Below are 14,279 nucleotides of genomic sequence, written 5' to 3' on the forward strand. Positions count from 1 at the left end.
AGCATGTTTCCTGCACGTTGACACATTCCTCATTGATCCATCATCTCGTCAGCTGTGCACAAAGATTGTATATGTTATGTATCCATATGATTAGAGTAAATATGTGGCATGGTGCGGAGTCGGATATGTGGAGTGTCATTATGTTGCATGGTGTGGATTTACATGGAGTGGCGTTGTGACATTGCATGTCATGTAGTGGAGTGGAATTATGTGGCATGATGAATTATATTGTCTGGATTGCAGTTATGTGGTGTGAAGTGGAATTATGCAGGTTGGAGTGGAATTGTGTGGTGTGGAATTGTGTGGGGTTGAGTGGAGGTATTTGTAGTGGTATTATGTGGATAGTAAGTATATGGTATTGAGTGTTGTGGAATTGTGTGGTGCTTTTGTGTCATGGAGGATAATTACGTGGAGTGGTATTGTGTGTCGTGGAGTGCCATGTAGTTGAGTGAATTATGTGTCAAGTTGGTGAGTTATGTGGCATGATGTGGAATTCTGTGATGTGTATTGGATGTATGTGGTTTTTAGTGGAATTGTGTTATGGAGTGGTAGTATGTGGTTTGGCACGGAATGTGTGGCTGTGTGGTATGGGATTTTTTTAATGTTAGCATGGATTTGTGTGGCTCTGAGTGACATTATGTTGAGTGGAATTATGTGGCATGGTGGGGAGAGTATGTGGAATGTTGGTATGTGGCGTGGAATGGATTTGTGGTGTGTAATTATGCAGTATGGAGTAGTGTAATTATGTGGAGTTGAATTACGGGGTTTTGAGTGGTAATATGTGAAGTGTAATTATGTTGGATGGTGTGGAACTGTATAGCGTTGAAATGTGTGGTGTGGAATTATATGGCATGGTGTGGAGTGGAATTATGTGGAGTGCACTTAAGTAGCATGGTCCAGAGTTGAATTTTGTTGAGTGAATTATGTGTTTTGGAGCGGAGTGTATATATGTGGATTGTAATTATGTGGCTTAAAGTGTAAATATGTAGGGTGGAGTGTGGAATTGTGTGGAATTGTGTGGAATTGTGTGGAATTGTGTGGAATTGTGTGGAATTGTGTGGAATTGTGTGGGGTGTGGAGTGGAATTGTGTGGGGTGTGGAGTGGAATTGTGTAGCATGGAGTGGTACTTTGTGGAGTGGAGCAGAGTGTAAATTTGTGGAGTTGAATTTGTTGGGTTGTGATTATTTGGCATGGAGTGTGATGACGTGGAGTGGAAGTGTGTGGAGTTGGATTGTATCGCGTGGCAATATGAGATGTTGAAGTGTGTAGTGGAATTATGCGGGTGGATTTGTGTGTTGTGGAATTACGTGGCACTTAATTGTGCGGCATTGTGTTGAATTATGTGGAGTTGAATGCTTGTTGTCTTCACAGGGCAACTGAGTGCGGAGCACAGGTTGCATGGGTTGGCAATATTGTTCAGTGATCTCTGTGGAGCATAGATTGCTATTGACTTGGAATGCAGGGAGCGCATATCCTGCAGGACTGATGCAGCCGCTTTCATGGTAGGTGGGACAAGATTGTTCTCTTCTCTCTCCTTTCGCACCGTGAATGCCATCCAGCAGTTGGTAATGACTCAACTGCAAACGTGCAAGTCTTGAGAGGACTCCTGCTTTGGGTGGCTGGATTTATCACCGCTTTGAAGTTTGAAGGAGAGCTCTGCTGGGGGATGGGGACATGGTGATTACAGGCAGCTCCTCGAGTCCTCTTTATTTACGCTGCTTGTTTTCAGCATTTATTTTCTTGTGGAACATGTTGCTAAAACAGATTAGTTCTGCAGGTTTATTTCTTGCTAGAGACATGCTCCCCCGGAGGCTGCGTCACGCTTTGGTTAGAAGCCAGTGTCGTTTCTGCAGCTTTCCTCTCTGCCAGCATGAGCAGCAGAAATAGTTATTCCTTGTGCTAAACCATGGCAGCAGCAGCTTGTCTGCAGTGATGTTTTCTTGGATGTCCTTTAATTGATGAGTATCTACAGGGGCAGCCATTAAAACAAGAAACAAAATGGTTCGTTCGTAGAGGTTTTCGGCTTCTGTGCAGAAACGGTGTGAGGGCGGGTGTGGGGAATAAAGAAGCATGGGCAGGTGATGAGGGGATAAAGAAAGACACAATACAGCACGAACTACAGAGGGAAAGAAGCAACAGGGATGGGGGTAGGGTGGGCAGAAACTGAGCGAGTGAAAACACGAGCTCTTGTGTACAGTGCGCAAAGACAAAAAAAGTAGCTCCAAAACAGAAGCAGGAAATGGACACAAGTACTTGGTCCATGCTCTAGGGGACGGCCAAACACAAGAAGAGGCATGATGCATGCAAGCTATGGAGAAACTGCAATGAAGGATAAGAGAGACATTGGAGTGAGCAAATGGTAAGCCTATTGGCGGGCTGTAGCTCACTGATTGTAAACAACACTTTCAACATGCACAGTCTAGCCGAGACCTAAAAATAACAATGAAACATTGATATCTTAAGAGACTGAAGTGGGTTCAACACATTAACATGGACCAGACGATGTTTCTCATGTTACAGAAGAGGCAGAAAAGAACTTGCAAAAAATAAAGATATGCACAAAACCAGGGTGCCTGCTAACACCTCATTTTCTATGCAGGCTGAATGGGTCTTATGAAGCTCTGTCGGGAGGTGCAACAACTGAAGGCTTTGAGGACTTCACTGGTGGACTCGCAGAGTGGTATGAGCTGCAGAAGGCTCCCCCCAACCTCTTCAAGATCATTCAGAAGGCCCTGCAGACCGGCTCCCTTTTGGGCTGCTCTATTGACGTGAGTTGTGCTGTTGGTATTTTCTTTAAAGTGGTGAAAAAGAGGATTTGCATGCGATCCATTTCGATTTACCTAATTTAATACCAACAAGTCAATTTAAACATTATATTAAACTTTATAATGTGGACTCCGAAAGCATCACGAGTTTTAAATTCCTTGTCTTGAGCTGGTTCTACTCAATTCTCATAAATGAGTAACAAAAATGAGAATGAGGAATTGCGTCTGGAATTGAGAGCTGACTAAATCCACCAATGACTTCCTCCACTCCTTCAAGAAAGTCAAACACCTTTTGCCACAGACTACTTAAAAACCGCAATGTAAATTGGCTAGCAGCAAATGGAGCACCATACATTGACTTGTTGGCTGAACGGGTCGGCATTTACGTTTGTAACCCAGGGCTGTCAAAGTCCTTGTGTTAAAAATCTTTCATTGCAAACAAAGTAACTCTTCGCAAGGAGAGCAGCGGGTAAAGGAAAACTCACCCAAGCATGCTATTTTTTATTCCTCCCATGCACCACACGAGCAGAGGATCCCAAGCCATACTGTACCACGTTGAGCCCTATCTCATAGACCTACAGTGTGCTCTAGAACCTCTTATAAAGGCGACTGTCTCGCCGCAGTGGGGTTTTTATTCACTAATATTCTTTGTGCTTCCAGATCACCAGTGCAGCTGAGACCGAGGCAGTCACAAACCAAAAGCTGGTGAAGGGCCACGCCTACTCCGTCACCGCTGCAGAAGAGGTAAGACCTTTGTAAGCGCAAACAGAAGAATGATGTACTCCGCTTCTTATAATGTCTTCTTCATGGCGTGCATGGCAATGGTTGTTGTCCTAGACCACAAAAATAGTCAAGTACTTCACAGAGCAAGACATCTCAACTTACAGGTGGCGTTTATATGGCTGAAGTGTCCCACAAGGGCAAGTACAAACCTACCTTTTCAAAAGGGAAGTCTCTGTTTACTTAACAAATCTTTAGTTCAAAAGTTTAAGTAAAAAAATGTATTGCATTATTTGTTTTACTTTCTGCATAAAAGTACGCAGATGTGTCTAAAATCGAGGAGTGTGAGAACGTTGGATCATTGCGGTCGACTCGTTCTGGCTCTGCTGTCTCATTAATGCACAGAAATTACAACTAAATGTCTCTCACCGCTGTGAAGTGAAGTTCGAAAATGGTAATATACTACTTGCTTGTAAGTGTGCTGAGCAGCAGGGATGGGCTCATATTTAGTGTATACCCTGTGCATTCTGTACCAAAAATTACAGTAAAAAAATCTCTTAATATAGTTTAGAGTGCCAGAATCCAGGGTACTTTTCTCCTAAATCCTACTACATGTCCCTTACAGCGGAAGTACCTAAAACCTTACATCTCATTGTCCTGTGTCATTCATTATTGATTGTGTCTGAAAAACAGGCTTCTGTGAAATCGAGGTGAAGTTTAGCTTCCCTGGACCAGTTCTGCTAGATTGCTCTTCGCACCTGCAATGCACATCAGAATGTCAAACTGCTTGGAAACGGCTGCCCAATGGGAAGAGTTCTCTCCGCTATCAGCCAGGGCCGCCATAGACCCGGATTGCAGCGGGCAACTGTTTCATGGACTGTACATGTCCATTCCTGCCTGCCAGAAGTCCCATACCAAAGAGCAGGGCCTTTTCTGGTCAGGAGATTGTAGTTGAGCTTTAAGAGGAGGTCCACAGCCATAAGCTGCAAGCCACCATTCAATTCAATTTCTGTTTCAGAAATGTACACGCTTTTCTCTTTCTGAAGCTAGTGAAGATTAAAAACAAATGCTATCATGGTAAGGGTAGTTCCTCATTGGCCAGGTGGTCACAAAGGGTAGAACCACGTAGCTGTTGCGGGGAGACCTGCATATCAGATCTTGGTTCCCCCACACGCCTGTTAGGGTGTCTTGCTTCATCATTGGGCGCTCCTAGTCTAGCCGGCACTGCAATGCCTGACGGGCCTGGGGGCTCTTTGTCGGAGCTGATGAAGATTAAAAACAGTTATGCAAAGTTCCTAAGCTTTTAACTTCCCAGCTTCGCACGCTCTTACTGAAATAATTACAAAGACTTTGGAGGGCTTCGTAAGGAGGTCATGGTATGTTTTAAACTGTTTTTATTGCAGCACAATCCCCCTAAATACCTCTGACACGCTTCGCATTCCACAGCCCCAACCTCTGAACATATGTAGTATATGAGTAAACCTTTCTCCCATTTCCTGTCCTGCTCGTGTAATTACTGGTTACTAGGAGAGCAGCTGTCTCAGCCCAGGTGATAGAATCTGACCGCTGCATTAGCTGGTTGTGGTCCACTGATAAATTAGCAATCCCATCAGAGAAGGAATCTGTGGATTGGGGTTTGGTCCCATCAATCAAATGGGTAATAATGAACGTAGGAAGGAGAAAGTGAGCAGTAACATGGACAGGATTTGTAATGGGGAGTTCAAGATGTGTGATGACCCTTACATGGGAAGTTTAATGTCTATTGCATTAGTAACTGCCCATCTCTGCATTGCGAGAGAGTGGATTAGTCCTAACTCTCCTTCACTATTTGATTGGTTGGCTCTCATGAAGGATATTTATGAAAAATAACGCGTACTTGCTAAAACTAGATCTATTCGTTCAATGTTAAAATTTTATCTTATCTGGAATTACTTTGAACGTTAGAATTGTATGTCATCAAATCGATAGAGGATGTCCCTAGGATGTTTCTGTATTAGCATTTCTATGATTTATTTAGAATTTGGCTATAATGTGTCTTTTCTAAAGCCCTGTATGGTCTCTTGTTGATGCATTGTTTAATGCACTATCTGATTTATGCTCCTTTGTTTATTCTTTATTTCTTTATCTATTGAAATTTCTAAAAAAAAAACTGTCTGTACACCTTGTTAAAATAAAAATAAAAAAATCTTCCAGCTATTAAAAAATAAATAAATAAAAAGACAGGATTTGTATTCATCGCCACAGAGGCTTTTCTTCTGTAGCGTCTTAAATCCTGGAGACATCTGGACGAAGGCGGCCTCATATCTGGAACTGAGAGGTCAGTATGCTAGTAGGAATAGTTTATCCAAGGGTTCTCCAAAGTCAGTCTTGGAGGGCGAGATCCCTGCCAAAATTTTAAGATAACTGCATTTATGTAAATGGGAAATGCTAAAAATCTGGAATGGATCCGGCCCTGCAGGACTGACTTTGGAGAACCCTGGTTTATCCAATGGGTAAATGACCAACACATGACTAACCATAGATAATTGGCAATTAGACAATTCCCAACTAAGTCTAAGCTTTTAACAGAGGACACTTACTGGTTGTATTACCTACTGTAGTCATGTGAGGAGGACCAGATGCCGTTTTAGTTAAGAGTATATGGTGTTCTCATGAGGTTGGCATTCAATGGTCCAATATGGCCATGGGTTGGGATGGTTCAGACCTGAGCTGCAGACAGACTTTTTTCAAATGTATTTTTAAAAGCACAGATTTCTTAATTCCTCCCATGAAGGTTGACGATGTGGCATTACAACTTGTATAAGAGCCCTGAGGCAGTCTAGCAAGGCTGCACCAAGAATTGGGTGAAATATATTGAATGGTGGAGTAGAGTGCACTCGTGCTGTATGGGGATGCAGGTAGGTAAGCTGAATTGTCAGTTGAACAGACCTATAGGGGGCAAAGGAATCACCTAAAACTACTAACACATGGAAATGAAAAGGGCTGGAAGGAGAAACCTGACACGACCTCCCGATTCTCCTCAGGATCAGGGCGATGCTCAAAGGGGTCCACCTCCTGACATTCCCAAACTCTGATTCAAGATATCCAGAGTGTTGAGGCGATCAGGTGAGGGAAGGATAGGGTAGGGGCAGCGTGGGAAGGGATACCTGAAAAACAAAGTACAAGCAATTAATAACCTCTCACAGGCTATCTACTCTCATAGGGTCTCACTAGGTCTTCCTCATACCTGCCCAGGCATCTCCCTGATGATAGTTCCTCAAACCAATACCAGTCGTCTCTCAGCGACTGCCGTGCGTATTTCTATACCAAAACCAGAAAGTACAACAGGTTACCACAGGGTCTCCTAAGGATTCATTCCCACAATAATACCACACTCCCTCGTTCACAAACGTACCAAAATCATAGCCCCCACTCTCATCATCCCGAAACTGAAGAATGAATGGAAGGTTCAAAGAAAGAAGGCGAGAGAACCCTTACAGTCAGGGCTCCTCTCCTAGTAAGTTGAGGAATCACTTATTTTCCGTAAAGGAGGTTCCCAATGTTTGCCACACTCCTAGAATGTCACGTACCCTAATAAAGTTGGGCCCGGCTCCACCTACTTGGCTGCCCGAGGGCCTATGACATCCAAACTCCCAAAAGAAAGTACGTGGCCCGCTCCACCCAAATGGCTGCCAGATGGCCGTGAACACAATCCAACTAACACAAGAAACGATACTAATTATACTGAGGCATAGACTCCTGCCACTGTCTGGGCCGCCGTGCAATCCCTCACGGTTTACCTGCCAATGTTTGCGGGTGTCCTTGCTTGCTTCCTTGAGTAGCGGGTTCGCGGTGACTTACAACAGTCACCGGCTTCTTCACCTCGCATGCGCCGTTCTGCAGTTCTCAGCGCAGACGAAACCTTGTCCCGCTGCGCTTTCGTCGAAGCTCCGGCCGATCACTCACAGCCGAACCGGGAACGGATTATCTCTTCTCAAGGTTCTCCCCACAATGATAGAGCGGAAAGCTGAACAGCCGCTCGAAGTCTTCGGCTGTTCCTGAGTTCCTGAATCGCGAACAACGTCCTGACGCGTTGTTAGTCTCTATAACGTCCGTCGCCCCTCCCCTCGTCTAAGGTTGCTGGGACATGTAGTTCCACTGGGATTGTCCGCGCAACTACGTTGGCGCCCTGGCCCTCAAACCCAGACAGCACGCCCCCCTCCCCAGTGCCTCCTTGACCCTGGTTTCCCCGAATAGTGGGCATGGAATCGGCGGACCGCCTGCGGGGCGTGTACGTTCACGCTGGGCTCCCACGAGTCGTCTTCGGACGGGTACCCCTTCCATGAAATCAGGTACCACAAGTTTCCTTGCCTAAATTTCGAATCCAGGATTCGTTTCACCTCCTACTCCAGCTGGCCATCCCGTACTACGGGAGGCGTTGCTCGGCTTCTGACGTTCCGTGCTGGTTTCAACGATCCGCAGTGAAACACAGGATGTATTCGCAGGGAAGCAGGCAGTTTCAACTGATACGCCACTGGGTTGATTTTCCGCACCACAGTATAGGGCCCTATGTATCTGGGATGAAATATACTGCGCCACCGAAAGCGGATGCTTTTCGTGGAGAGCCATACGCGATCCCCCACCCGGTAACTAGGCCCTTCTTGCCTGTGAAGATCGGCCCATTTCTTGTACTGTTGTTTGGCTCGCAGCAAGTTGGCCTGTAGCTTCTTATGGAGTTGTACAAGGCGGTCGACTTGCTCCTTCACAGTGGGCTGATTTTGCACTTCTCTTGGAATGGCCAGTGGCAACGTAGAGGCATGAAAGCCATGATTGGCTCTGAATGGTGTTTCTTTAATTGAGCTGTGCCAGGTGTTGTTGTACGACAGCTCTGCCAACCATAACAACGAAACCCAGGAGTCATTGGCATCTTCTGAGAAGCAGAGCAAATACTTCTTGAGAGTCTGGTTTAAGCGCTCGGTCTGCCCATCAGTTTGCGGGTGAAAACTGGTGGACAGAGCGGCGCTCACTTGGAGGGCCTTACACCACATGCGCCAAAAGCGGGCCACGAATTGGGGCCCCCTGTCCGAATTGATAACCCGCGGGAGGCCATGTAACCGCACCACCTGAGTCAAGAGCATCTGCGCTGTTTGCCCTGCCGTGGGAAGGTTTTTGCAAGGAGTAAAATGCCCCATTTTCGTCAGGCTGTCAACCACCACAAAGATGGCGGTAAACCCTTGGTCCAGAGGTAGGCCAAGAACGAAATCCAAACTTATCGTGTTCCAGGGTTGTGGCGGTGTTGGCAACGGCAGCAACTCCCCTCTTGCCTTGCTGTGTTCTCCTTTCGCCCGCGCACAGGTCTCAGTGCGACACCCAGCGTTGTACGTCTGCGACCATGCCTTCCCACCAGAAATGACGTTGCACTAGATGGGAGGGTCTTCCGGTTTCCGGGGTGTCCTGCTAGCACCGTATTATGACACCAATTGAAAGCCTGTAACCTTAGTTCTTGCGTGGGTAGAAACAACTTGTTCTTATGGAGGGGTATTCCGTGTTTCAAGACCCAACAGGGTTCTTGCTTCGCCCAGCGCTGCCACCGCTGGGTCGAGCGGCTGTCTTTGACCTGGTCCACGAACTTTTCCGCTGCGATCACACACAGGACCTTTTCAGGCTGGACGATGGCTTCCGGAGATTGGCGCTGGGCGGCTTCGCTTTCTCCGAGTCTCGACAAAGAGTCTGCCTTCCGATTATCTGAGCCTGGACGAAACGTAACCACAAACTCGTATTCCGCGAAGAATAACATCCATCTCATCTGTCTCTGCGAGAGAAGCCTTGCCGTCTTCATGTATTGTAGGTTTTTGTGATCAGTGTATACCGTGACCGGATGATGGGCCCCCCATAAGTAGTGTCTCCACTCCTGGAAGGCTTTTTTGATGGCCAACAGTTCTTTTTCGGGGACTGAATAGTTGAGTTCCGCAGGACTAAGTTTTTTCGACAAGAAAACCACCGGGTGGAGCTGTCCGGTTAGTCTGTCTCGTTGAGATAACACCGCCCCCACAGCGATGTTGGAGGCATCAGCCTCGACGATAAATGGGATATCGGTTTGGGGATGTCGCAAGATGGGGGCGGTACAGAATGCATTTTTCAGATGGAGAAAGGCTTCCATGGCTTCTGGTGTCCAAAGGAAGACGGCCCCCTTTCTCAACAACCTAGTGATGGGAGAAGCTAGTTGAGAAAAATGAGAGATGAACCTCCGATAGTAATTGGAGAAACCAAGAAAGCACTGTACCTCTCACACTGCGAGGCACCGGCCATTCCTGTACCGCTTTCACCTTTCTCTCAGCCATCGTAAAACCCCATGGACTCAGGATCACCCCCAGGAACTCAACCTCTGTGACCCCGAACTCGCACTTACTAAGCTTGCAATATAAGCGCTGTTCTTGCAACCTTTTCAGAATCAGTAGGACATGGCTCACGTGTTGTTCTGGGGAGACTGAGACCACCAGAATGTCATCGATATATACTAATGACAAATCTGTCGATACAGTCCTTCAGCACGTCGTTCAAAAAATATTGAAACGCCGCCGGGGCGTTACACAGCCCGAACGGCATCACCAGATATTCGAAAAGACCGTATCTGGTCTTGAACGCGGTCTTCCATTCATCCCCCTTGCGAACTCGGACCAGATGATAGGCCCCTCGTAGGTCGAGTCGTGTGTAAATGGTGGCCTCCTTCACCTGGTCCAGCAACACGGGGATGAGCGGCAGTGGGTACCGATTTCTGATGGTGTTTTTATTCAGCATGCGGTAATCTATGCACGTTCGCAGATCGCCATTCGCCTTTGCGATGAAGAAAAGGGGAGAAGCAGCAGGTGAGCGGGATGGGCGGATAAATCCCAATGCACAGAAGGCATCTAAATATTCCCGCAGGTGCTTTGTCTCGGGCTCGGATAAGGCGTACACCCGACAAGTGGGCATGACCGCCCCATCCACCAAGTCGATTCTACAATCATATTCGCGATGGGGCGGCAGGGTCTCCGCTTCTCTTTCCCAGAACACACCCCTATACTTGACGTATTCAGGCGGTAGCTCGGTCTCTTTTTTGGCCGCCGTGGTCACTTGCCACGTCTGTGCTAGGGCTAGCGTATGGGAGACGGACTCCCTATCTTTCATGCACTGCTCTATACAATCTCTGGAGTTGAAACAAATGGTTTAGTGTCTCCAGTCTATGGTAGGATCATGCCGCCATAACCACGGCATCCCCAAAATGATCTCGTATTGGGGGGCTTTGATTATATTCAAAGTGATGTTTTCCACGTGGTCCTGGGCCTCGCCTTGAAGCACCAATTCCACCGCCTCCGTCTGCTCGGTGATCGGACCGGAGGTCAACGGTGTTCCATCTACGGCTAACACCGTTTCAGGCTTGGTCACGGGAACCCTCACCAACCCCAACCGGTGTACCAGCCCATCGTCCATAAAGTTGCCAGTGGCTCCGGAATCGACCATTGCAAGAACCGGGTGCGTGGCTGGACCGTTCTTAAGGAGCATGGGTAGAACTATGTGGGTTTCTGTCGTTAATTTGCTGCCTCCCGCCAGCGACGGCAATCTCCATTCTGTCTCGCGTACCTCGATGTCTGCAACGTCTGTCGGATGTGGGCCTCCACTGGCAGCCGTTTCCACGGCCGTGATGGCCACCCTTTTCCCCATGAATCCGGTCGTTCTTTTCTTGGGCTTTAGGGGACACTCTCTCACATAGTGTCCCTTTTTCCCGCAGTACATACAGAGTCCCAGGACTCTGCGACTTTCTCTCTCGGTTTTTGATAACGGGGGGCGGATAGCTCCTATTTCCATAGGTTCAGGGCCAGTATCCCGAACTACATGCGGGGCGCGGCTGTCCGGATCCCCTCCGACTCCTGACCTCTCGCCCTTTCTCCGATTTCCCCCACCCTCTCTCGGATAACCTATGATCGAGGCGCAGCGTGAGATTAAGTCCGTGCAGGTCGTGGGTTGGGGGTCTATCTGTGCCAGCACATCTTTAAGATCCTCCTTCAAGGAGGAGCCTAGCGCGCAACCAAGATGGCCGCGTAGGTGCGAGGCTCCCGAGGACCTCCGCGACCTCCTGCATAAATCCTGACTATATCCTGTCCTAGACGAGGGGACTGTGTTTGTGAACCCGAGCTGAGGTGCCACACGTTTTCCGTTTCCGAATCGGACCTCGGACACCGGCGGGAGCACCGATTGAGGTTTGCGGCCTTCTCCACGCCGGCCCCCCGGATTGGAGTTGTGGGGCGATCCGGAGACAAAGTGAACAACAGCGGCGGGCAAGGCTGGGCGACTTGCGTACCCCGCACTTTCACTTTCGCTTTTGCGCCCTCCTTGCTGCCAGGCGAGGTAGGGTTGCGGGGCGGTGTGCGGTGGTGTGGCCTCGTTGGGGTGCCCTGCCGGCCCGCCAGCTGTGATCCGCCCTGCGGAGCTGTGGTCGCCCCCCCCCCCCCGGAGCCCGTGAACTGGTTTGTCGGCCCCTTTCAAGGAGATTGGCACGATTTGGGGACTGGAACCATGTCCACAAAGCAAGATGGCGACCGGGCAAAGGTGAAATCGACCCGCCGTGGCACAGCCCATCAGTCCAACAACATGGACCGCTACACCCTCCAGAAGGGATCTCCAGAGGCGCCGCGCGGGTCCCCTGCGGGCCCGACTGATGCTCCTGCTCCGCCCGCGGATCTGACCCTCCGAGACGTCATGGGCGCCATCGCCGAGATGAAGGCCTCGGTGGACCAGCGCTTTGACACTCTGGCGCAGAAGATTGACTCGGTCCTCGTGGATGTGGGCCTGGTGAGGGCCGATCTGTCCAAGACGAATGACCGGGTCGATACTTTGGCCCACACTACCTCGGGCCTTACAACGGACGTGGCGGCCCTCCAAAAGGAGGTGCGCCGGCTTGGCCAGGCGAGCGCCCTGATGGATCGTCGACTGGAGGATTCCGAGGGTCGGGCCCGGAGGAACAATGTCCGCATTATCGGGGTGCCGGAGGGACGTGAGGAGGAGGCGGCGGATCTGTTTGTGGAGGACCTGATCCTCACCCATCTCCGGCCCCGGGGGCTGAGTAAACTCTTTGCGGTGGAACGTGCCCACAGGGTCCCCGGAGGAAGACCTAAGGCCGGAGCCCCTCCGAGGCCTCTCATTGCCCGGATTTTCAACTTTCGGGACAGAGACGCTATCCTGCAGACTTCTAGGCTACAAGGACCGGTCAGACTCGACAATATGGACGTAAACTTCTATCCTGATTTTACTCCGGCGGTCCAGAAGCAGAGACTGAGTTTTCTCGGAGTCAAACGTCGCCTACGGGACCTGAACATCAAGTTTGCGATGCTTTTTCCAGCGAAGTTGAGGGTAGAGGTGGATGGCCGCACGCACTTTTTTGATCGTCCCGAGGCGGCCGGGGACTGGTTGGACACTTTGCCCGGGGATCGGGGCCAGGGGGGTGGGGGGGGCGCGGTTGGCGGGGAGGGCTCGCCGGATCAGGACTGAGGGACTAATAGTAGGCCTTGCTCTGGACAACATTACTGTCACCATTGTCTGATTGTGTAAGTTCCCCTCCTGTGGAGGTCGTACGGGGTCTCTTGGGGGCTTTCCCTCCTCCTCTGGGGGACTAGTTAGTTTTCTCATTTATGGGGCGACAGGCACACTGCACTTTGGGGGGGCTGTCTGGGCTCATGCAGGGGTGCAGGGAGGGGGGAGTTTTGTTGGGATGGGTGGGTTGGGGTGGGGTGTTCGTTTTTTCCGCAAGGCAAACCCTTTACTGTATTGGTGTTTTTGTGGTGCTCTCGGGGGGACGAATGATGGCTTCTGTGTGTGATGGGGGGTAGGGACCTGACTTTGTTGTCGTGGAACGTTAATGGACTGGGGGATAGGATTAAGCGAGGTGTGGTCCTGCAGTATCTGAAACGAATTTCGCCAGATGTGGTCTTTCTGCAGGAGACACACCTTATTGGTAATTCCTTTTGTGCCATGAATCGGCGTGGTTATCGTCTGGTGGCCCACTTGGGCTTCACGTCTGGCTCGCGGGGGGTGGGCATCATGGTTAAGAACTCGCTCCCGCTGGAAATAGACGAGGTGCGCCATGATGAGAGGGGACGCTACACTGCTTTGGTGGGGAGAATGGAGGGCAAAGTAGTTGTCTTGGTTTCAGTGTACGTCCCACCGGGGTTACAGTCTACCACTTTTGCGGACCTGGGGCGCCTCCTCCTTGACCTTCCGGGGGGGCTTCTGGTGGTTGGGGGGGACTTCAATTCTGTGGCTTCTGGGACTATGGATCGTTACCCCCCTAGGGACCTCCCCCGGGCGCAGGCGTGGCTGTCCGGCCTCTTAGATACACTGGGATTGGTGGACTGCTGGCGTTTAAAACATCCCACGCAGCTGCAGTACACTTTCCATTCGGGTGCCCATGGTAGCCTCTCGCGGCTTGATCATATCCTTGTCCCTGCCGCCTATGCTGGGAGAGTGGGAGAGGTGCGCCATCTGGCGCGGGGTATTTCAGATCACTCCCCGATCCTGTTGCACTTTGGTGTCTTCCCGAGGGGGGAGGGAAGGGTAGCTCCAATCAATGCCTGGTACCTGCGCGACCCCACTATTCGTGCTGACTTGATTAAATCCTTGCAGCGGTATTTTGAGGAGAATGTGGGGTCTGTCCCTTCGGCTATCTCCCTGTGGGAAGCCTTCAAGACAGTTCTTAGAGGGGAGGCCCTCTCCTTCATATCCCATGCCCGGAGGCGCGAGCAAGAGGAGGTGACCCGGGTGGAGGCCGACATTACTGAACT

The 14,279-nt window shown here is 49.8% G+C and overlaps 1 protein-coding gene across 1 annotated transcript in view; it reads left to right on the forward strand.

Moving 5' to 3' along the window:
• LOC146821903 (calpain-2 catalytic subunit-like) overlaps positions 1-14,279 on the forward strand; it is a 221,126-nt gene that overhangs the window by 131,556 nt on the left and 75,291 nt on the right. Inside the window, exons 5-6 of the mRNA XM_085612993.1 lie at positions 2,601-2,769; positions 3,427-3,510. Coding sequence (XP_085469119.1) covers positions 2,601-2,769; positions 3,427-3,510 — 253 coding nt within the window. The remainder of the gene's footprint in view (positions 1-2,600; positions 2,770-3,426; positions 3,511-14,279) is intronic.

The sequence above is a fragment of the Triturus cristatus genome, chromosome 6 (genome assembly GCF_964204655.1).
Source record: "Triturus cristatus chromosome 6, aTriCri1.1, whole genome shotgun sequence".
Taxonomy (NCBI): Eukaryota; Metazoa; Chordata; class Amphibia; order Caudata; family Salamandridae; genus Triturus; species Triturus cristatus.